Source organism: Geotrypetes seraphini, chromosome 10 (genome assembly GCF_902459505.1).
Source record: "Geotrypetes seraphini chromosome 10, aGeoSer1.1, whole genome shotgun sequence".
NCBI lineage: Eukaryota > Metazoa > Chordata > Amphibia > Gymnophiona > Dermophiidae > Geotrypetes > Geotrypetes seraphini.
The window spans coordinates 145,563,521-145,586,554 of record NC_047093.1 but is presented as its reverse complement, the minus strand read 5'-3'; the positions used below and the strand labels follow the sequence as shown (position 1 = coordinate 145,586,554).

Sequence of the window (23,034 nt, the reverse complement as noted above, 5' to 3'; positions counted from 1 at the left end):
TGCTTGGCTAATCGGCAGACTGAGGTAATTAGGGAGGGGTCACATGATATGTACAGTTCCAAAGTTTTGTCTGTCTCCACCTGCTGGTCATGATGAGATATATATCTGCTTGTAAGATCCTATACCGGTCTGGAGAAGCTAAAAGAAAGCAAATTAGCAGGTAAGAATCTAATTTCTCCTTGTTGCTAACCGGCACTTATTTGTTCCTCCCTAGCAGTTTACATGGAGCACTTTAAAGAGACTGAAAAAGTGCTCGTGTTCCCAATAATCGGTGCATGCGGCTGGGGTGTGCTCAAAGTGTTCCAGCCGCTGCTAGGGGAAATCCTTGTTGGCTTCAGGTGCCGGCGAGCAGGGTTCCCCTTCACGCGTGCACCACTCTTCAGCTGTAGGCAATGAGGAAGCCTACACAGGGATTTCCCCAGCTGCTGCCAATAGTGCTGGGGGATTCCCTTACTGCTACAGCTGCTGTCCAGTCTCCCCCGCCTTCGTCCAAGCGGCCATGGGTTTCTTGGGATGATTTTTTGGTAGACTTCCAAGATCTTCTCGCGGGGATGGATGATATGGACGACTGGGTTTCGGAGACGCTGGTTGACAATGCTTCGGTCGTGCACATTTTTCACTGGGAAGAACTGCAGGAGCTTATTCTTCAGGTGTCTTCAGTTTTGAGGAAGAAGCTAAGGACTCCCCTCCCCCCTTGTGTTGTGGACCCTCTGCTTTGAGGGATCTTGTCCGCCTCCCGCTTTTTTCTTATGCTTCAGGATATTTGGGATGTGGTGCATGTGGTGGAAGACTCCGAACACAACTTTTCACCTGGTGCAATCCATGACCAGTCTCTTATTTCATTCCTGATGGGGATAGGGATACCTTTAAGTCTCATGTGGTTGATGCTGTGGTCTCAGTCATTCCTCGCAGGCATACGGTAGCAGTTCGGCCTTGAGAGACCCCCAGGACCATAAGATGGAGTCTCTCCTTAAGCAGAGTTTTCAACTTGGCTGTCCAGGCGGTGATTTGCAGCCATATCTGCCAAGTCCAAGGCCCTGGGCATGGCCACTTGTACTATGTGGCTTTGGGGTTGGTCGGCAGATGCGGCCTCTAAGTCTAAGCTTAGTAAATTTCCTTTTGGGGGTTTATTCCTTTTTGGGGAGGAATTGGATAAGCTTGTTCAGGCCTTGAATTACTCTAAGATGCCTCAGCTGCCGGAGGACCGTCCTTGCCAGGCATCTTAAGGTGGCGCCATTCATGGGCATCTGCGTGATTTTCATTGCTATTGCCATGTCAGGGGCTCAGCTTCTTTCCCTTCCAGGGGCTGATTCTTTCAGTGTATGCAGTCCTTTCGGGGAGCTCGCTGGGGAAGGGAGGGGGCTGTGACTCTACTGGTAGCTCCACCTCCTCACATCCAGCCCAATTACTTGGTTCGGGTCCTACCCTCGGTTCCAGTGGGTGCCTGTTTGTGGGATTATTACTGGGGGGGTGGGCCAAGATCACAATGGATCAGTGGGTCCTAGAGGTGATTAGGAATGGCTATGTTCTCGAGTTTTACCGGCCGTTTACCAGATCATTTCCTTTCTTCTTCTCAATACAACTTGAAAGAAGCGGACATTTCATCAGACGCTGCAAAGGTTACTGGACCTCAAAGTGGTAGTTCAGTTCTTCCTAAGGAGATTCGCACCGGCAGGTACTCCATTTACTTTGTGGTGCCCAAGAAAGAGGGGTCTTTTTGGTCCATTTTGGATCTGAAAGGTGTCAAAATGGCACTCTATGTTTTGTCTTTTCACATGGAGACCCAGAAGTCCGTGATTCTTGCTGTTCAGCCTGGGGAGTTTCTGACTTCTCTCGATCTGACTGTGGCCTACCTGCATGTTCCGATTCGTTTAGCAGTTTTGGGAAAGGTGCGCTGATGGTATTCTCATCCATTCTCCCTGTCGAGGGTAAGGGTCAGGCCAGAGAAGCATGCATCCTGTAGCTTAATGTGTGGCTACATGGATGGTCTCATCAAATGCATTTTGGCTTCCTGGACCCTGGGATAATTTTCCAAGGGAAGAAGTGTCTTCAGCGGCAGGCTGACTAATCTACTAAAGAGGGCTTTAAACTAGAAGTGATGGAGCAGGGTGATCAAAGCCCTCAAGTGAGTATAAGCCCTAAAGTAAGTAAATCACTGAATACCTCTACACGGACGGGAAAAGAGGGCATTGTCTGGAAAAAACATAAGAATTGCCGCTGCTGGGTCAGGCCAGTGGTCCATCATGCCCAGCAGTCCACTCACACGGCGGCCCTCTGGTCAAAGACCAGCGCCCTAACTGAGACTAGCCCTACCTGCGTATGTTCTGGTTCAACAAGAACTTGTCTAACTTTGTCTTGAATCCCTGGAGGGTGTTTTCCCCTATGACAGCCTCTGGAAGAGCGTTCCAGTTTTCTACCACTCTGGGTAAAGAAGAACTTCTTTACGTTCGTACGGAATTTATCCCCTTTCAATTTTAGAGCGTGCCCTCTTGTTCTCCCTACCTTGGAGAGGGTGAACAAGCTGTCCTTATCTACCAAGTCTATTCCCTTCAGTACCTTGAATATTTCGATCATGTCCCCTCTCAATCTACTCTGTTCGAGGAAGAAAAAGCCCCGTTTCTCTAATCTTTCACTGTACGGCAATTCCTCCCGCCCCTTAACCATTTTATCGCTCTTCTCTGGACCCTTTCGAGTAGTACTGTGTCCTTAATGTACGGCGACCAGTGCTGGACGCAGTACTCCAGGTGAGTGCGCACCATGGCCCGGTACAGCAGCATGATAACCTTCTCTGATCTGTTCGTGATCCCCTTCTTTATCATTCCTAGCATTCTGTTCGCCCTTTTCGCTGCCACCGCACACTGCATGGATGGCTTCATCGACTTGTTGATCATAACTCCCAAGTCTCTTTCCTGGGAGGTCTTGCCAAGTACCGCCCCGGACATCCTGTATTCATGCATGAGATTTTTGTTACCTATATGCATCACTTTACACTTATCCACGTTGAACCTAATCTGCCATGTTGATGCCCATTTCTTGAGCCTGATTATGTCATGTTGCAGATCTTCACAATCCCCCTGTGCTCTTCACTACTCTGAATAACTTTGTATCGTCTGCAAATTTAATCATCTCACTTGTCATACCAGATCGCTTATAAAGATGTTGACAAGCACGGGTCCAAGCACCGAGCCCTACAGCACCCCACTGGTGACGCTCTTCCAGTCGGAGTATTGTACATTTATCCCCACTCTCTGTTTCCTATGCTCCAGCCAGTTTTAAATCCATGTGAGTATTTCACCCTCTATTCCATGGCTTGCAATTTTCTGAAGTAGTCGTTCATGTGGAACCTTGTCAAACGTCTTCTGAAAATCCAGATATACAATGTCAACCATTTTGCCCTTGTCTGTCTGTCTGTTTACTCCCTCAAAGAAGTGCAGCAAGTTCGTCAAACATGATCTGCCTTTGCTAAAACCGTGCTGACTGGTCCTCATCAGCCCATGTCCGTCAAGGTGATCAATGAGGCGGTCTGTAGTTTCCCGGATCTTCCCTCGAACCTTTCTTGAAGATCAGCGTAACATTTGCCACCTTCCAGTCTTCCGGAATCTTTCCCAATTTGATCGACAGATTGGCTATTAGTTGAAGCAGTTAAGCTATGGCCCCTTTCTGTTCCTTGATGACTCTCTGACCCTCGGAAAACAGTATATACTAATGCTCGAAGTATGGGAAACAAGATTCTGGATCTAGAAGCTGTGAAGGAAGATGAGTTAGATAGACTTAGTAGATAAAGACAAGTCGTTCATCCTCTCCAAGGTAGAGAGAATGAGAGGGCACTCTCTAAAGTTAAAGGGAATAGATTCCATACTAACGTAAGGAAGTTCTTCTCCCAGAGAGTGGTAGAAAACTGGAACGCTCTTCCGGAGGCTGTTATAGGGGAAAACACCCTCCAGGGATTCAAGACAAAGTTAGACAAGTTCCTGCTGAACCAGAACGTACGCAGGTAAGGCTAGTCTCAGTTAGGGCACTGGGCTTTGAGCTAAGGGCCGCTGCGTGAACGGGCTGCTGGGCAAGATGGACCACTGGTCTGACCCAGCAGCGGCAATTCTTATGTTCTTGTGTGCTTCCTTTTGGTCTGGCCATGGCTCGGTGGATTTTCCCCAAGATTATGGTGGTGGTGATGGTGGCCTTGTGCAAGGAGGGCATTCTGATTCATGCCTATCAGGATGACTGGTTGATTCAAGCAAAGTCTTTTCAGGAGAGCTCCTGGGTCATGGCTCGTGTAGTGGAGTTTCTGCAGTCGCTGGGCTGGGTTGTCAATCTCTCCAAAAGCTGATTGACTCCATCTCAGCACTTGGAGTATCTCAGAGTTCTCTTCGACACCAGCCTGGGGAGGGTCTTCCTTCCCACTGCTCGGGTGCTAAAACTGCATAAGAACATAAGAATAGCCTTACTGGGTCAGACCAATGGTCCATCAAGCCCAGTAGCCCGTTCTCACGGTGGCCAATCCAGGTCACTAGTACCTGGCCAAAACCCAAGGTGTAGCAATATTCCATGCTACCGATACAGGGCAAGCTGTGGCTTCCCTCATGTCTTTCTCAATAAGAGTAGCAGATTCACTCCTTGATGGATTGTCATTGCCCTCAGGCGCAGGATTTTCTGCAGGTCCTTCTCATGGGTCCTCGTAAAGGAGACGGTGCTTCTAAAGCTACGATTGCACATTGGATCAAGGAGGCTATCACTTCTGCGTACCTTCTTTAGAAGAAACCTGTTCTGGATTTTCTCAAAGCTCATTCCACTTGGTGTCAGGCAGCGTCTTGGGTTGAGTCTTCCCTTGTGCCTTCGGTGGATATCTGTAAAGCTGTGGTTTGGTTCTCTCTCCATTCTTTTGTTTGCCACTACCATGTGGACATTCAGGTGCGTCGGGACATGGTGTTTTGTGAGCATTTTCTGGTGGCGGCCTTACGGGGGTCCCACAAATGATGGGTACTGCTTTGGTACGTCCCATCAGTGAAGCTATACCAGTCTGGAGAGGTGCTAAAGAAGGAGAAATTAGGTTCTTACCTGCTAATTTTCTTTCTTTTAGACTCTCCAGACCAGTATAGCACCTCACCTTATCTGTCTGTGGTTCTTGCGGTTTTTCGTGTGAAGATTTTGTCTTTTTTGTGGGTTCTAGTATTTTTCTAGGGCCAGGGAGATCAAAGAACAGAGGCTATGGCTCAGCTGGTGTGCTGTGGGGACATTTTTACTGCAGGGGCTTGTTCTATACACTTTCCAACAGCGTTCCTTTATGTTTAGTTTGTTATTCTTATTCGGTATGTTGTTACTGTTAAATATTAGCACTTCTTAGTTCTGCTTGGCTATTCAGCAGACTGGTTTGATAGAGGGAGCTACAGCTACAACCAAAGTTTGGTCTCAGTCTCCACCTGTTGGTCAAAATGAGCTATTACCCATCAGTGAAGCTATACAGGTCTGGAGATTCTAAAAGAAAGAAAATTAGAAGGTAAGAACCTAAAACCTGTTCTTATCTCTCTAAGACAGGAGGGAGGTCACCTGAGGCCAAAGGCAAAATGGCAGAGCTTCCCGCCAAAACCGAGGAAAAGCCTGCTGAGAAATTCTCCCCTGAAGCCTGTAGCAGAAAAGAGGTCTGACCAGACTCAGCCGCTAAAACAGAACTGCAGGCAGCAGCTGCTGTAGCGACTAGGGTGGTTAATGGAAGTCGCTCGAAGGAAGGAAAGGTGACTAGTGGAGTCCCTCAGGGTTCGGTGCTGGGGCCAATCCTGTTCAATATGTATGTAAGTGACATTGCTGAAGGGTTAGAAGGAAAAGTGTGCCTTTTTGCAGATGATACCAAGATTTGTAACAGAGTAGACACCGAAGAGGGAGTGGAAAATATGAAAAAGGATCTGCAAAAGTTAGAGGAATGGTCTAATGCCTGGCAACTAAAATTCAATGCAAAGAAATGCAGAGTAATGCATTTGGGGATTAATAATAGGAAGGAACCGTATATGCTGGGAGGAGAGAAGCTGATATGCACGGACGGGGAGAGGGACCTTGCGGTGATAGTGTCCGAAGATCTAAAGGCGAAAAAACAGTGTGACAAGGCAGTGGCTGCTGCCAGAAGGATTCTGGGCTGTATAAAGAGAGGCGTAGTCAGTAGAAGGAAGAAGGTGTTGATGCCCCTGTACAGGTCATTGGTGAGGCCCCACTTGGAGTATTGTGTTCAGTTTTGGAGACCGTATCTGGCGAAAGACGTAAGAAGACTTGAGGCGGTCCAGAGGAGGGCGACGAAAATGATAGGAGGCTTGCGCCAGAAGATGTATGAGGAGAGACTGGAAGCCCTAAATATGTATACCCTAGAGGAAAGGAGAGACAGGGGAGATATGATTCAGACGTTCAAATACTTAAAGGGTATTAACGTAGAACAAAATCTTTTCCAGAGAAAGGAAAATGGTAAAACCAGAGGACATAATTTGAGGTTGAGGGGTGGTAGATTCAGGGGCAATGTTAGGAAATTCTACTTTACGGAGAGGGTGGTGGATGCCTGGAATGCGCTCCCGAGAGAGGTGGTGGAGAGTAAAACTGTGACTGAGTTCAAAGAAGCGTGGGATGAACACAGAAGATTTAGAATCAGAAAATAATATTAAAGATTGAACTAGGCCAGTTACTGGGCAGACTTGTACGGTCTGTGTCTGTGTATGGCCGTTTGGAGGAGGATGGGCAGGGGAGGGCTTCAATGGCTGGGAGGGTGTAGATGGGCTAGAGTAAGTCTTAACAGAGATTTCGGCAGTTGGAACCCAAGCACAGTACCGGGTAAAGCTTTGGATTCTAGCCCAGAAATAGCTAGGAAGAAAAAAAGAAGAAAATTTGGGTTGGATCGGGTTGGGCAGACTGGATGGACCATTCGGGTCTTTATCTGCCGTCATCTACTATGTTACTAGGGAATCCCTAGCACTATCAGCAATAAGGGAAACCTTATTTCCCTGACTGTTGGCGGCTGGGGAAATCCCTGTGTGGGGGTAGGGGAAGCCCCGGCTTCCCCACTGCTTGCAGCCGATGAGTGGTGCACCTGCAAATGGAAGCCCTGCTTGCAGGCACCTGAAACCGATGAGGATTCCCCTTTGCGGTGGTCAGAGCATTTCTTGCACACACCGGCCTCATCCACCACTCATCGAAAACACAATGCTTTTTTTCTGCATCTTTAAAGTGCTCATTGCGAACCTCTAAAAAGGGAAAGTAAAACCACCGGTTAACAATTAAATGCAATAAAAGCAAATTGAAAGCTTCCTTTCAGACCGGCACTGCCTCAGGATGGTTTGGGGTTTTTTTTCCCAAATACAACTTTAGCTAGAAAAAGAGCTTGCCTGAACTGTGGCAAGGCTTATAGCTGAGACACCTCTAAGCCAAAAAATTTGGGGAGGTGTGGGAAATGGGGGGGAGAGACTCCTGAGGTCGGACAGACCCCTGAAAGGGTCCCCCAAGCTCTACCCAGCACCCACAAACAGGGACAAGAAGGCAATTAATCAAATCCACCAGGCCCTACACTAGCCAAAGGAAAGACTGCACAGGCTTACCCACCTCTACCTGCTGGAGACTGAGAACAGACTGATTGTAGATGGGACTGCACAGCCCACTTACACTACTGCCAAAAGTCATTATGTCTCACCAGCTGGCAGAGGAGTGTAAATCCATCCATTCTGTACTGGTCTGGAGGGACGTTAAAGAAATAAGATTTGAAGCAGAGCTGAAGTTCTATGTAGAAGGGGGCAAGTCAAGAATTTGTATGGGACACTTTGGAAATGATATGCCCAAGAAGCTTGTATGGTTTTATGTCCATGTTTTGAGGTCTGTAACTGGGCCTTTCCCCTGTTCCTCTCTTTCCATCCCAGGTTACAGCTCTGTAGTTGCAGACAGCACATCGGACTCAGCTCTCAATAACAGTGCTTTATCCCAGATGAACCAGCCTGTCCCTCACAGCCTTCCTTCCAGCAATGTGTGAGTACCAGCCCCATTTAGGAGATTCCCATTTACAGTATAGGTTGATGCTTACGTGAGGCCCGAAAAGGATTTGTTTTTGTTTTTGTCATTTTGACCTGGATCTGAGGTGAACAGGATGTTTAAGTAGTGTAAGGTAGGTTTTGATGCATAGTGGAGTATATTCAGTTATTTTTTTCCTGTCCTCTGCTTGTTGGCTTCCTAATGTTTCATCTCATCCCCAGGAAAGAAAGCAGTAGCATCTCCCAGTCCACCATCAGCATTACTAGCAGTGGGACTAGTTTACTCCTGCCATTGACAGTCAACCCTCCCAGCTCCCCAACGCCTAGCTTTAGCGACTTGAAACCCAGCCAGCCATTGCTTAACGGGCCTCCTCAGTACACTTCCACGCCTGAGATCAAGGTGAGACTATTCAGGTTGTGGTTTATGGGCCTATGCTGCTCCTACTGATTTTAGGGAATTGGGGAGGGAACTGGTTTATCTTCTTGTGTTTTCCTGTAAGTGTGGGGGAGAGAAGGAGTCTTTTAGCTTCTGGCTGATATCTTTGTGTTTTCCCATTAGACACCTGAGCCATTGAGCACACTAAAATCGATGGCCGAGAGGGTGGCTGTGGGCTCTGGCCTGGAAGGTTCGGTACCAACCCTGCATATCACTGAACGTGGCAAGTTTTTCCTTTGTCTTTTAACCCCTTCGCTCTCCTGTTGTGGTCAGTCTTCTAATCAGCATATATGAGGTGTGGCAGCACAGTACCTGGGTCTTATGTTCTCTGGAGACAAATAGGGGAAATGCAGGTACATTTGCTAATGAAGTCCTTGACTGAGCCTGCGTGCTGGTGCTCTCCCCTAGATACAGTAGGGTTGTTTGGTTTTTGTTGTTTTTTTTTAAACTACTGGGCATGTGCGGACCTGAGCTCCACCTCCTGGCTATTGAGTTTTTTTATTAGACTGGGCTCCTAGCAGGTCGCAGCTCTCCCCTTCTCCTTGCACCTCCAGAATCAGTCATTGGTCAGAGAATGTCACTTTTACACAAACCTTCTAGAACTTTGAGCAATTTATTATGCACTTTGAGAATTCAGTCTTTGGATTCGCAACACAAGGCTACTTATTCAAACAGACAGACAAGTTGCAATGTTCTATCTGAACAAGCAAGGGGGTTCAGGATCCTTGCCCCTCTGCAGAGAAGCCCACCATCTAGGGACATTTGCTCTCTTTCTCTTCACAGAAATGCAGGCGGTATACATTCCAGGAAAGATGGAACATCATTGCAGACTCCCTTGGCTGCAAACTCGATCCTCATGAGTGAACTTTAAATCCGGAAGTGCAATACATTTTTCAACAATGGGGCACTCCTACAATAGATCTCTTTGCTTCCGCAAACAATGTTCAGTGTGCCCAGTATTGCTCCCTACGACCTGCTCCTCACGCAATTGCAAGAGATGCTTTTTCAATTCCATGGACTTTAAATCTGCTCTATGCTTTCCCACCGATTCCACTTATTTCCAAGGTCCTTCAGAAGGCCATCAGAGACAGTGCTCATCTGATTCTCATAGCGTCTCGTTGGCCCAGGCAGATCTGGTATCCAATACTCCTGGACCTTCTTGATGCTCCCCCACTCCTATTAGGGGATCATCTGTCTCTTCTAGTCTAACAGAACAGTCATCTGTTACACCCCAATCTTCACAGTCTCAATCTCACAGCATGGAAATTGAACGGACGATCCTCGATGACATCCAGGTCCCTTCATCGGTGAAAACGGTTCTACTTGCAGCAAGGAAACCATCGAGAAAATCTTATCAACTAAAATGGAAACATTTTTCCATATGAGCATGCTCACAACTCAAGATCCGTTTAGCTTCCCAATTCAACACATTTTATCCTATTTGCTGCACAGTTCTGTGCGTTTTCATCTTTCAGCCATTTCTGCGTACCATCACTTTCTTGATGAGAAACCAATTTCACAAGATCCTCTGGTTTCTCGATTTTTATGAGGTCTCAACAATCTCTGACCTCCACTTCGCACTCCCATTTTTAGCCTGGGACCTCAACATTGTTTTGGACCAGTTGATGAAAGATCCTTTTGAACCTTTGGGATCTGCAAAACATTATAGTTCTTAACACGGAAAACAGCTTTTTTAGTGTCTCTTACTTCAGCAAGAAGTTAGTGAATTGCAAGCGCTAGTTATCTATTCCCCATACCTTCAATTTTTCCCCAATAAAGTACTCTTGCGTATTCATCCAGAACCAATAATTTTCACTTTTCCCAATTTTAATACACATGTGAATTTGGGGTGGGGGGGATTCTTGGTTTTCCAATATTAATATTTATCCCAGGACAAGCAGACAGGTATTCTCACTAGTGGGTGATGTCATCCGACAGAGCCCCGATACGGATGTCTCACAAGCATGTCTTGCTTGAAGAAACTTAGAAGTTTCGAGATGCCCGCACCGCGTATGCGCCAGTGCCTTCCCGCCCGATGGACCGGGCGTGTCTCCTCAGTTCTTTTCTTTCCGCGGAGCTGAGAAGTTTTACTTCAATTCTGCGCTGACTGAATTCACGTTTTATTGCCTTCTAATTCCGCGATTTTGGATTTCTTTTCCTCTTTTCGTGTGTTTTCTTTCTTTCTTTTATTTAAAAAAAAAAAAAAAAAAAATTTTCTTCCGGCGAGTCGGCCGGGTCGGCCACGTGGCTCAGGCCCAGCTCCTTCGATCTAGCGGCGGAGCTTTTTCGGCCTATGTCCCGGCCAATCACCGGTTTTAAAAAGTGTAGCAAGTGCCAGCGCGCGATTTCGCTGACAGACCCACATCGACGCTGCCTGCAGTGTCTTGGTCCAGAACATTTCCCGAAATCGTGCCGGCCTTGTTCCACTCTAACAGCGCGAGTGTTTAAGCGGCGCTGCCTGTTGTGGGAGTCGATGTTCAAGATGGAAGCTGCTAAAGAACCTTCGGCTTCGACTTCATCGGCCGCTTCGCCTGTCCATGCGAAACCAGCAATTGCTCCTGCGACTCCGGGCCTTTTGAAGCCAGCTTCGTTTACCCCGACTTCGGCCACGAGTTCGACGTCGGTGCCTGTCCCCGTCTCCTCGGCTCAGGTACCGCCTTCCACTATTCCACCTGTGGTCATTAAAGTGCCGAAAGCTGCCAAGCAGAAGCACTCGACCACGAAGGAGCGCGAAGACCGTGCTGGAGGACCCCCTTTCGGTGCGGATTCCTCCATATCGGCTTCGCTGCGGTCCCTGCTGGAAGCTCAGTTTGTCAAGCTCATGCAGACTATGGGGCCCAGATTAATCGCCTCCATCCAGGGTGACCTCTCGGTCCCGGTCCCAGGGGGCGGACCGCCCCCTCCCCCTCCTCCTCGTCGATCGATCTCGTTGCTTGACGAGGAGGAGCGGCGAAAGGCGGCTGGTCCCTCGAGGCGGGCTTCCTTTAGCGATATGCCTCCTTTAGAGCCCATTACGCCTCCGCGCCATCACGGTGCCGTTCCCCCGACTGATGATCGAAGTCCTGGGCATAGTAAATCACAGGAAGAGTTCTTCTGCACTCCATACCAGGCCTGGGCTGCAACACGGGAGGCGGTCTCCATTCCGCCCCTTCGCTCTACCGCTTCCAGTCCCATACATTCACTGGAAGCTTCGGGGGACCATGCGAAGTATAGACGTTCTCGCTCTCCCTCCCGGCACCGGGAGGGACATCGATCCAGACACTCCTCTCGGCACTCCTCGCGCCACTCGGAGGTTTCGCCACAGAAGAAGCTGCCACGTCTGGGGTACTCCTCATAGGATTTATCTCCCCAGGAGGGGCCGGAGTACGAGGAGCCATCTACCTCTTATTCTCCTTGTCGCTCCCAAGTCTCCCTGTATCCTGAGGCTTCTACTTCCTCCAGTCCGTCTCGGAGGCCGGTACTGGTGGACCAGTTGTCTTTTTCTTCCTTCCTCCGGCAAATGGCGGATGACTTGGATGTAACTTTGGACACTGGGTCTCAGTATTCTAAGGAGTATCTCGACACCATGCACTTGCCTAATCCTCCTGCGGAGTCTCTTCGACTTCCTCTGCATAAGTTACTGGATCAAACATTCATGCGCTGTTTCGAGACGCCGTACTCCATCCCTGCGGTCCCGAGCAAATTGGATGCAAGATACCGCATTGTTCATCATAAGGGGTTTGAGGGCGCTCAACTCTCTCACCAATCCCTGCTAGTCGAGTCCTCTCTCAAGCGTTCTCATCCCTCCCAGGTCTATGCCTCCGTACCACCGGGACGAGAGGGGAGAACGATGGATAAGTTTGGTAGGAGAATCTACCAGAATTCTATGATGGCGTCTCGAGTGCTCAATTATAATTTCTTTTTTTCTTCATATTTGGAGTTCTTCATGCCGATTCTCCGCAAGTTTACTCCTTACATTGATGCTCAGGCTCGATTCGAGTTCGAGGAAGTGGTAGCCTCCCTTTCCCAGCTACGTCTTCATCTGATGCAGTCCTCGTACGATGCCTTCGAGCTCTCGGCACGTGCTGCCGCCTCTTCCGTGGCCATGCGTCGATTGGCATGGCTTCGGACGATTGACATGGATCCGAACCTCCAAGACAGACTTGCCAATGTGCCTTGTGCGGGCGCTGATTTATTCGACGAGTCTATCGAGACTGTTACCAAGAAATTTTCGGATCATGAAAATTCTTTTCAATCTATCCTTCGGCCAAGCCTAAGCCTCAGCAGTCTCGACCTTCTAGACCGCCTTTGATTTATCAGCGGCGCTACACCCCTCGTCAGACTCCTGCTGCGAGACAACCGGCGAAGAGACAGCCTCCCCAGAAGGCTCAGCAGAAACCTCAGCCGCCGGCTGCACCGAAGGCTACTCAGCCTTTTTGATTCTCTTCCAGGGAGCATAACCGACCTCGCTCTGCATCTCCCTATTTTTCCCATCGGGGGTCGCCTCCATTATTTTTACCATCAATGGGAGGCTATTACCACCGACCTCTGGGTCCTTTCCATCGTAAAAGAAGGATACTCTCTTCATTTCCATCGGGTCCCCCCGGACCACCCTCCAAGAGAGTATCCTTCCAACTTAACGCAGACCGCCCTTCTCCTTCAGGAGGCTCAGGCTTTGCTTCGGCTTCGGGCCGTCGAGCTGGTCCCAGTGGACCAGCACAACCGGGGTTTTTACTCCCGGTACTTCCTCGTCCCGAAGAAGACGGGCGACCTACAACCCATCCTGGACCTTCGAGTCCTCAACAAGTTTTTAGTAAAAGAGAGGTTTCGCATGTTGACCCTTGCTTCTCTCTACCCCCTCCTCGAGCGGAACGACTGGTTATGCTCTCTGGATCTCAAGGAGGCCTACACTCACATTCCCATTCATCCGGCCTCCCGCCAGTTTCTCAGATTTCGGGTGGGACATCTACATCTGCAGTATCGAGTGCTTCCTTTCGGCCTGTCCTTGTCTCCCAGAGTCTTCACGAAGTGTCTGGTGGTGGTGGCCGCTGCACTCCGGAACAGGGGTCTTCAGGTATTTCCCTACCTCGACGACTGGCTCATCAAGGCCCCCTCTGCTCCAGAGGTCATTTCGGCGACCTTGACCACGATCTGGCAAATGATAGGCTGTATCAAGAGAAGCTTCGTCAACAGGAAACCTGAAGTCATGATGCCACTGTACAGAGCCATGGTGAGACCACATCTGGAATACTGTGTTCAATTCTGGAGGCCACATTACCGTAAGGATGTGCTCAGAGTTGAATCGGTTCAGCGGATGGCCACCAGGATGGTCTCGGGGCTAAAGGGTCTCCCGTACGAAGAAAGACTGAGCAAATTGCAGCTCTACACTCTCGAGGAGCGTAGGGAGAGGGGAGACATGATTGAGACATTTAAGTACATCACGGGACGGGTAGAGGTGGAAGACGATATCTTTCTTCTCAGGGGACCCTCGACCACAAGAGGACATCCGCTCAAGCTCAGGGGAGGGAAGTTTCGTGGAGACACCAGGAAATACTTCTTCACGGAGAGAGTGATTGAGCATTGGAACGAGCTCCCAGTGCAGGTGGTCGAGGCACGCAGCATCTCAGACTTCAAGAACAAATGGGATACCTATGTGGGATCCCTACGAGGTCATGCCAAGGGATAGGGTCACTAGGACTGAATGAGCGGGTCAGTAGAGTGACAGTATAATTACAAGGGATAGGGTCACTAGGACTGAATAAGCGGGTCAGTAGAGTGACAGTATAATTACAATTATTCTTTAGGGGGTCAGTAGATTTAAGAGGGTGGGTAAATAGTGTGGGCAGACTTGATGGGCTATGGCCCTTATCTGCCGTCATCTTTCTATGTTTCTATGTTTCTATCTGCTTCCTGCAGAGCTTGGGCTTCGAGATCAACTTCCCCAAATACCCATCTGCAGCCTACCCAGTCCCTTCCCTTCATCGGGGCGGTACTGGACACCATTCAGCTTCGAGCATTCCTTCCTCCTCAGCGCCTGGATGCTCTTCTTCATCTTTGCCAGTCTGTATCTTCTCGCCAGTCCATCTTGGCGAGACGCATGATGCTCTTCCTGGGCCACATGGCCTCTACAGTTCATGTGACACCCTTTGCCAGGCTCCATCTCAGAATTCCTCAGTGGACCCTAGCTTCTCAATGGACTCAAGTGTCAGACCCGTTGACTCGACACATCGTAGTCACTCCTGCTCTTCGGCAGTCTCTACTTTGGTGGATGACCTCTTCGAATCTATCCAGAGGTTTGCTGTTTCACACTCCTCCTCATCAGAAGGTTCTCACAACCGATTCCTCGGCATATGCCTGGGGGGGCTCATCTGGACGGGCTTCGCACTCAGGGATTCTGGACCAGTGCGGACCGCCTCCATCAGATCAATCTTCTGGAGCTCAGAGCAATCTTCTATGCTCTTCAAGCTTTTCAACATCTGCTTCACGACATGGTGGTCCTCATCCGCACAGACAACCAGGTCGCCATGTATTATGTAAACAAGCAGGGGGGCACGGGATCGGCCTCCCTCTGCCAGGAAGCTCTCAAAGTCTGGGATTGGGCAGTTCGCCACAATGCCTTCCTCAAAGCTGTCTACATTCAGGGGAAGGACAATGTCTTGACAGACAACTTGAGTCGACTCCTCCAGCCTCACGAATGGACTCTCCATTCCAACCCCCTTCATCAGATCTTTGCACAATGGGGGACACCTCAGATAGACCTCTTTGCGGCTCCCCACAACTTCAAACTGCCTCGGTTTTGCTCCAGGATCTACACTCCTCATTGCCTCGAGGCAGATGCCTTTCTGCTGGATTGGAGGAATTGATTTCTGTATGCGTTTCCTCCATTTCCTCTCATTCAAAAGACTCTGGTCAAATTGAAATCAGACCAAGCCACCATGATTCTGATAGCTCCTCGGTGGCCCAGACAACCTTTCTCCCTTCTGCTTCAACTCAGCAGCAGGACACCAGTCCTTCTTCCAGTGTTTCCTTCTCCTCTTACTCAACATCAAGGATCACTGCTTCATCCCAACCTGCAGTCTCTCCACCTGACAGCTTGGTTCCTCTCAACGTAACTCCTCACCAGTTTTCTCAAGCGGTGAGGGATGTCTTAGAGGCTTCCAGGAAGCCTGCTACTCGACAATGCTACTCCCAAAAGTGGACTAGATTCTCTTCCTGGTGTATTTCCAATGCCAAGGAGCCTCAGCGAGCTTCCCTATCCTCTGTGTTGGACTATCTTCTACACCTGTCTCAGTCTGGTCTCAAATCTACATCTATAAGAGTCCACCTGAGTGCTATTGCGGCTTTCCATCAGCCTCTACAGGGGAAACCTCTTTCTGCTCATCCTGTGGTTTCCAGATTTATGAAAGGACTTTTCCATGTCAATCCTCCTATCAAACCTCCTCCTGTGTTTTGGGATCTCAATGTCGTCCTTTCTCAACTCATGAAGCCTCCGTTTGAACCTCTCAACAGAGCTCCACTTAAGTATCTCACCTGGAAAGTGGTTTTTCTGGTGGCCCTTACGTCTGCTCGCAGGGTCAGTGAGCTTCAGGCCTTGGTGGCGGATCCATCTTTCACAGTATTCCATCATGACAAGGTGGTCCTCCGCACTCATCCGAAATTCCTGCCTAAAGTGGTCTCTGAATTTCATCTCAACCAATACATTGTACTTCCAGTATTTTTTCCAAAGCCTCATTCTCATCATGGAGAATCAGCTCTTCACACTCTGGACTGTAAACGTGCTTTGGCTTTCTACCTGGATCGCACCAAGCCACACAGAACTGCTCCTCAACTTTTCGTCTCTTTGATCCGAACAAGTTGGGACGACTTGTATCGAAGCGTACCATTTCCAACTGGATGGCGGCTTGTATCTCTTCCTGCTATGCCCAGGCTGGATTATCCCTTCCTTGTAGGGTCACAGCCCATAAGGTCAGAGCAATGGTAGCCTCTGTAGCCTTCCTCAGATCGACACCAATTGAGGAGATTTGTAAGGCTGCTACTTGGTCCTCGGTTCATACCTTCACCTCTCTGGATACTTTCTCCAGACGGGATGGACAGTTTGGCCAAACAGTGTTACAAAATTTATTCTCTTAAGTTGCCAACACTCCCACCATCCCATTGAGGTTAGCTTGGAGGTCACCCACTAGTGAGAATACCTGCCTGCTTGTCCTGGGATAAAGCAATGTTACTTACCGTAACAGTTGTTATCCAGGGACAGCAGGCAGCTATTCTCACGTCCCACCCACCTCCCCTGGGTTGGCTTCTCAGGCTAGCTATCTGAACTGAGGAGACATGCCCGGTCCATCGGGCGGGAAGGCACTGGCGCATGCGCGGTGCGGTAATCTCGAAACTTCTAAGTTTCTTCAAGCAAGACATGCTTGTGAGACGTCCGTATCGGGGCTCTGTCGGATGACATCACCCACTAGTGAGAATAGCTGCCTGCTGTCCCTGGATAATAGCTGTTACGGTAAATAACATTGCTATATATGAATGACATAAGATATTATTTTCATGTGGTATATTTTAGTTGTATATGAATTTGGGAGGGGGTGGGGGTTAAATCTTCTTGTTGTAGGATATTGTAGATTTTCAAGTGATGTTGTACTATAATTGTTTGATATTTACTGTACACTTGATGTAAGTTATAAAATGAATAAAGAAATTAAAAAAAAAATTTCTTCCAAAAGTGGTTACAGATTTTCATATTAATCAGTCCATAACGATACCATCATTTTTTCCCTCCTCTGCATCCTTCTTCAGCAGAGCAAAGTCTCTGTACATTAGACTGCAGAAGGACATTACTTTTCTATCCGCACCTGTAATCAACTTTTTGTTTCCTTCAACTCAGCCACTCAAGGGAACGCAGTATCTAAACGGACTATATTCTCGTGGATTGCTCATTGAATCTCTTTTTGCTATACTAGAGTTTGCCTATCTCCTCTTGGACAGATTAGAGTGCATCAAGTATGAGCAACAGTTTCATCAATTGCAAACTTGAGATCAGTCCCAGTTCAGGATATCTGCAAAGCAGCAACTTGGTCCTCAGTTCATACGTTCACTAAGCATTATTGTTTGGATCAGAGTTCAGCACAGGATGTTCAGTTTGGACAATCAGTCCTCCGCAATTTATTTGCACTATGAATTATTTCCTCCTCCCATTTCTGATTCAAGCTAGGGACTCGCCTGCAAGTGTGCCTGTATATCCCCTACTTATCTCTGGACAAAGCAAAGTTGCTTTCCTGTAAAAGATGTTCTCCATAGACAGCAGGGGAATGCAGCCACACTTGTCCACCTTTCATCCCTTCAATATAAGTTGTTACTTAAGTTAGTGACATAGCTGAATAGCCAAGGGATGAAGCTTAGGAGGCAAGGTGTCCACTAGTGCTGCCTGATTCAGGAAAAAAATTTTCAATTCAATTTGATTCAGCCTATTGAATTGATTTTTCGATTCGATTTACCTGCCCAGTTGGGTGGTTTTTTTTGTTTGGTTTTTTTTTTTAAACATCCTGGTGGATTTATTTTATAGCCTCTTCACCCCCTTTGCCCTCTCCTACCCACACTGGCGCTGTGGTGTAAACAAAATAAACAAAAAAGACTTTTCCTCTCTCTGTTAAATCCTAGCTCACGTTTGCAGTCTAACACCAGATCTGGCAGGATACACGTTTCAAATCTGACATTGTAATCGCAAAACAGAAAATAAAATGATTTTTTTCTACCTTTTGCTGTCTGGTCATTATTCAAATCATGTTGGTCCCAGGCTCTGGTTGTCTTTTGATAACTCGCTTCTTTTTCCTTGCTAACCATCCATCTTCCATCTGTGTCCTCCCCTTCCATTTCCATTCCTTTCCCCTGGTCTGGCATCTGTCTCCTTCCCCCCCCCAATGCCCTGACATCTCTCCCTCCATGGTCTAGTATCGCCTTTCCTTTCCCTCTCTCCCATGGTCTTGGCATCTCTCTATCCTCTCCTCTCCCTTCCTGGTCTTCCTTCTCCCTCCTTCCCTCTCTCGCCCCAATTGGGTGCAGCAGCAGCATTTCTCTTCCCCCTTCCCCTCTTGCTCTCCTCCTCCACTGCTTTTCCCCCTTCTCTTCTCCTCCTCTACTGCTCTCCCATCAGTCCTGCTGCAGCTTTCCCTCTTCCATTTTGAGTCCAGCAGCACTCTCCTCTGTTCCCAATCCAGCAGCACCTCTCTCTCTCACCTCCCTCCACCACTCAGCTCCAACAGTACCTCTCCCTCCCCTTCTCTCTACTTCCATTTCCCCCACCAACTAGCTGCAGCACCTCTCCTTTCCACCCCCAGGGCAAGCAGCAACTCTCCTCTCCATTTCCCTCCCCTCTGACTAGAAGCAGTATCTTACCCACTCACCTCCCAGGTCTAGCAGCACCACTCCCTCCTTTCCTCGCCTCCTATCAGCAGGGGTGATAGCTGAGTGTTGTGACAGACCCCAGGATTGCAGTCCTTCTGCCTATTCCAAGCCCGAGAGAGACTGTGAGATTGTGACTTGCCAATTCATCTGGTGGCAAAGCTGGCCAGAGCCTGCGGGCTGCGTGCGGGCGGAGCCAGAGCTACAGATGTATTTTTTCTGCTGATGCTGCAGAACTTAAGTCTTTTGATAAGGGAGTTCCCGGGAAATAAGGGAGAGTTGGTCACCCGCCTAGACACAGGGATGACATGAGCAGTAGGCGAGTTTCACCGACACACTCACTCGGCTTCGGAAAAGTTGCTCCTACCCGAATAAGGTTCTCACACTCCCTCACGTGCTCACCCTGCTTTCACCCCCAAACAAGTCAAGCCTCAGGGACAGCGACCAGCTCACGTGATCCTGCTCACCGTCCTCCAGCCCCCTACTTCTCGCGACCCAGTCCCGCCTACAGATTGGCTGCAGTGCAGGCACCTCGGTTCACAAAGAGCGCTCCCTCGCACACACCAGCCGACAGTAGCCGCTTCTGATTCAAGATCAGCTCTGCTTAAACTCGGGAGAAGCAGGGGCCAGAGCGCGCAATCACGAACGAGGGAGAGAGCGAGCGCTCATGTGTGTGTTCTTGCGGATGTAGGTCATGTTTCGGTGTGGGGGGACTGCTCAGCAACAAGTGTCAGTCACTTTGGCTCCGACGGCGGGTTTGCAGCAGCCACAGCAGGCCGTGCATTTCAGGAGAATCTCTGCTCTATTCCTCGGCATAACGCCAGGGTGGGGAGGGGGGCTCTTGGGCGTTACTATCTGGGGCCCCGGCCGGGAGGAAGCGCTCGCTTGCCGCTGCTCCACTCTCCGAGTGAAGCTTCGAGCGGGGAGGATGAGGCACCTCTTCTTCCGTAGCTTTAGCGAGTCAATTCACTTCTGCAGCCTCAGGGCCTCTGCTAGGCCGTCCCACCTCCGAGGAAGAAGGAAGTTGCATCATTGGAGGCGGGACAGCCTAACAGAGGCCCTGAGGCTGCAGAAGGGAATTGAATCGCTAAAGCTACGGAAGGAGAGAGCGGTGCAGCTGCTAATCCAGGCTAGTGTTACCGGGAGGGTTTGAAAAATCACCAGGCAGGGGAATCTACAAGCCGGTGAGAGAGTTTAAAAATAAAATGTTTTGAGTGGCAGCGTCGGCGACAGCAGGATTCGTGATCGCGATGACAGCCGGGCATGGGGAGGAGGGTTGGATCCCAAATCGGAGAGGCCAATTTTTTTTAAATACACATCGATTCAAATCGATTCAACCAAAGTGAATCGATTCGAATCGGAAATCAGGCAGCACTAGTGTCCACACATGCCCAGTACTTAAAAACAACCTACTGTATCTAGGGGAGAGCACCGGCATGCAGGCTCAGTCGAAGGACTTTACCAGCAAGTGTGGCTGCATTCCTCTGCTGTCTTTGGAGAACACCTGTTACAGGTAAACAACTTTGCTATCTCGTGCTGTTTGGTATTAAATACATTTAAGAACTTTACTCTTTTGATAAGAACTTCTTGTCACCCTGTTGACTGACTTAACTAATTTGTAGAGAAAAAGTAAAAAAAAACAAAAACTAAATTGAGAGTTGATGTTAAATGTAGTCATCTGTCCACTTTACTTTTAGTCTGTTGGGTGTATACATTTTCAAGCCTTACTTCTCTTTCTTTCTATTCAGAAATTGTAATCACTAGTACAACTTCACAACCAGTTTCTAGTCAGCCTCCAACGCAGCTTTCGGAGGTGAACATCCCCCTCTCGCTGGGTGTATGTCCCTTGGGACCTGTCCCCCTCACGAAGGAGCAGCTGTATCAGCAAGCTATGGAGGAGGCAGCGTGGCATCATATGCCACACCCTTCCGACTCAGAGAGAATACGGTGAGTGGGAGTGTCCTGGGTGGGGGGAGGGTTGAAGGACAGAATTAAATTTGTAGATCAACTCATGCTATCATAAGATTATCCCAGGACAAGCAGGCAGCATATTCTCTACAAGTGGGTGACGTCACTGACGGAGCCCCCCTAGCGGACGTTTTCGCAAGCAGACTTGCTTGAAGACCTTCAAGCTTGCGATTGGCCCGCGCATGCACGCGTGCTCCTCCCGCCTGGTCTAGGGCATGCGGCTTCTCAGCGTGTCCTCAGTTCTCTTTTTTCCGCGGAGCCAGAAGCACTGCTCCCTTGCTTTGCGCGATATCGTTGTCCCTCTTGCACCACGGCTTGTTTGGTTAGTTTATTTTAAGTTGCTTTGCGTCTGTGTTTTTCTTTCTTTTGTTTGTTTTTCAGTTCGTTTCTTTTTGACCGGGTTCCCGGTCTTATTCTGGCCGTCTGGCCTCGCGGGACTGCGGTCGTCTTTTTTTCTTATGTCCCGACCTCGTTCCGGGTTTAAAAACTATTAAGTGCAACCGGGTTATCTCCATCAACGACCCTCATCGTTGGTGTGTGGAGTGCCTGGGTGCAGAGCACCGCGCTGAGTCATGCCCCCGTTGTGCAACTTTGCAACCGCGGGCTCTTCGTAGGAGGGTGGCCAAGATTCTCCAACTCTTTGGCCCCATGGATCCTGCGGGTCAGGCCTCGAGCTCGGCCTCGGCACCCTTGTTGGGCGTTTTGGCCTCGAAGTCCCCATTGGCCTCGAAGGCTCTGGCCTTGGCCCCTCCTGTTACTCCGGCCTCGGGTAAGTCTCCTCTTTCCTCCTCAGGTGTGCCGGCAAAGAAGCCTACCTCCGAATCTCATGTCAGTGCCGTCTCGTCGGCATCTTCAAGACATCACTCTAAGCGTGCCTCCTCACGTAGGGAATACTCTTCCTCGAGGTCACCCCCGAAGGAGCGCACTGCTGCACCTAAGACCCAACTATCCTTGGTCTCGATGCCTATGTTCGAGGACATGCTTAAGGCTATTCTTACCACGCAGCTTTCCTCAGTGGTGAGCCAACTGATCCCGACTTCGACACCTCTGACCTCGGTCGCAACCCAGTCTCAGTCTGACCAGCCTGAGCGTCCCCTTGTTTCTCGAGGCCCTGCCCGCAAGACTCGCCGGGTTCCCTCGAGCGATTCTTCCCACCTGTAACTTTTCGGGGATCCAGGCCAGGGGGCCGTTTATCCCCCGCTACTTTGTTGAGGTTACCCCTCCTAAAAAGCCCCGGTCTTCTCCGCCCCTTCGGGACAAATCTCCGACTGCGAGACCTTCTAGGCACACGCTTGTCCTCGAGTTGGACTCTGGGTTGTGTTCCCAATCGAGGCAGCTACCAGCCTCTTCGAAACCGGTGGAGGAATTTTCCTTTACCCAGTCTTCCCTGAGGCGTCGCCAGCTAATTCCTCAGACCCTGGGGTCTTCCCCGGCCCACTTTGCGCGGGGTCGTTCCTCGACGCCCCCAGACACTTTAGTAGAGCCTCTTCAGTCTCCCATTCGCGGGACTCCGAGGCCCCGGCTTACTATTCGATGGAAATTTCTCCCTCTTTCTCGGCTGTCCCCAGATCTCGCTCGGGGTCTCCTCAGGAGGATGAGTCTTCTCGAAACTCCTCTTTTACTCATTTCATCTCTGACATGGGTAGGGCCTTGAAACTGGACCTTCAGTCTGAGTCCCGTTACACCCAGGAATATCTGGAGGAGATAGTAACATAACATAACGTAGTAGATGACAGCAGATAAAGACCCGAATGGTCCATCCAGTCTGCCCAACCTGATTCAATTTAAATTTTTTAATTTTTTTCTTAGCTATTTCTGGGCAAGAATCCAAAGCTCTACCCGGTAATGTGCTTGGGTTCCAACTGCTGAAATCTCCGTTAAAACCTACTTCAGCTCATCTACACCCTCCCAGCCACTGAAGCCCTCCTCAGCCCATCCCCCACCAAACAGCCATACACAGACACAGACCATGCAAGTCTGCCCAGTACTGGCCTTAGTTCAATATTTAATATTATTTTCTGATTCTAGATCTTCTGTGTTCATCCCACGCTTCTTTGAACTCAGTCACAGTTTTATTCTCCCAGGCATCCACCACCCTCTCCGTAAAGTAGAACTTCCTAACATTGCCTTTGAATCTACCACCCCTCAACCTCAAATTATGTCTTCTGGTTTTACCATTTTCCTTTCTCGGAACCTGGAGACCCCCCTATGCGGTCACAGCCATTCCCTCCAAGTTGGAGTCCCGTTATTGGACGATTCCGGTTA

At 49.2% G+C, this 23,034-nt stretch overlaps 1 protein-coding gene across 3 annotated transcripts in view; it reads left to right on the top strand.

Annotated features, from left to right (window-relative positions):
• The window catches only part of CNOT3 (CCR4-NOT transcription complex subunit 3), a 110,119-nt gene that overhangs the window by 66,701 nt on the left and 20,384 nt on the right, over positions 1-23,034 (top strand). For all 3 annotated transcript variants that reach the window (XM_033960647.1, XM_033960646.1, XM_033960648.1), the window contains 4 exons: positions 7,881-7,986; positions 8,211-8,388; positions 8,548-8,647; positions 20,550-20,748. In XM_033960647.1, coding sequence (XP_033816538.1) covers positions 7,881-7,986; positions 8,211-8,388; positions 8,548-8,647; positions 20,550-20,748 — 583 coding nt within the window. The remainder of the gene's footprint in view (positions 1-7,880; positions 7,987-8,210; positions 8,389-8,547; positions 8,648-20,549; positions 20,749-23,034) is intronic.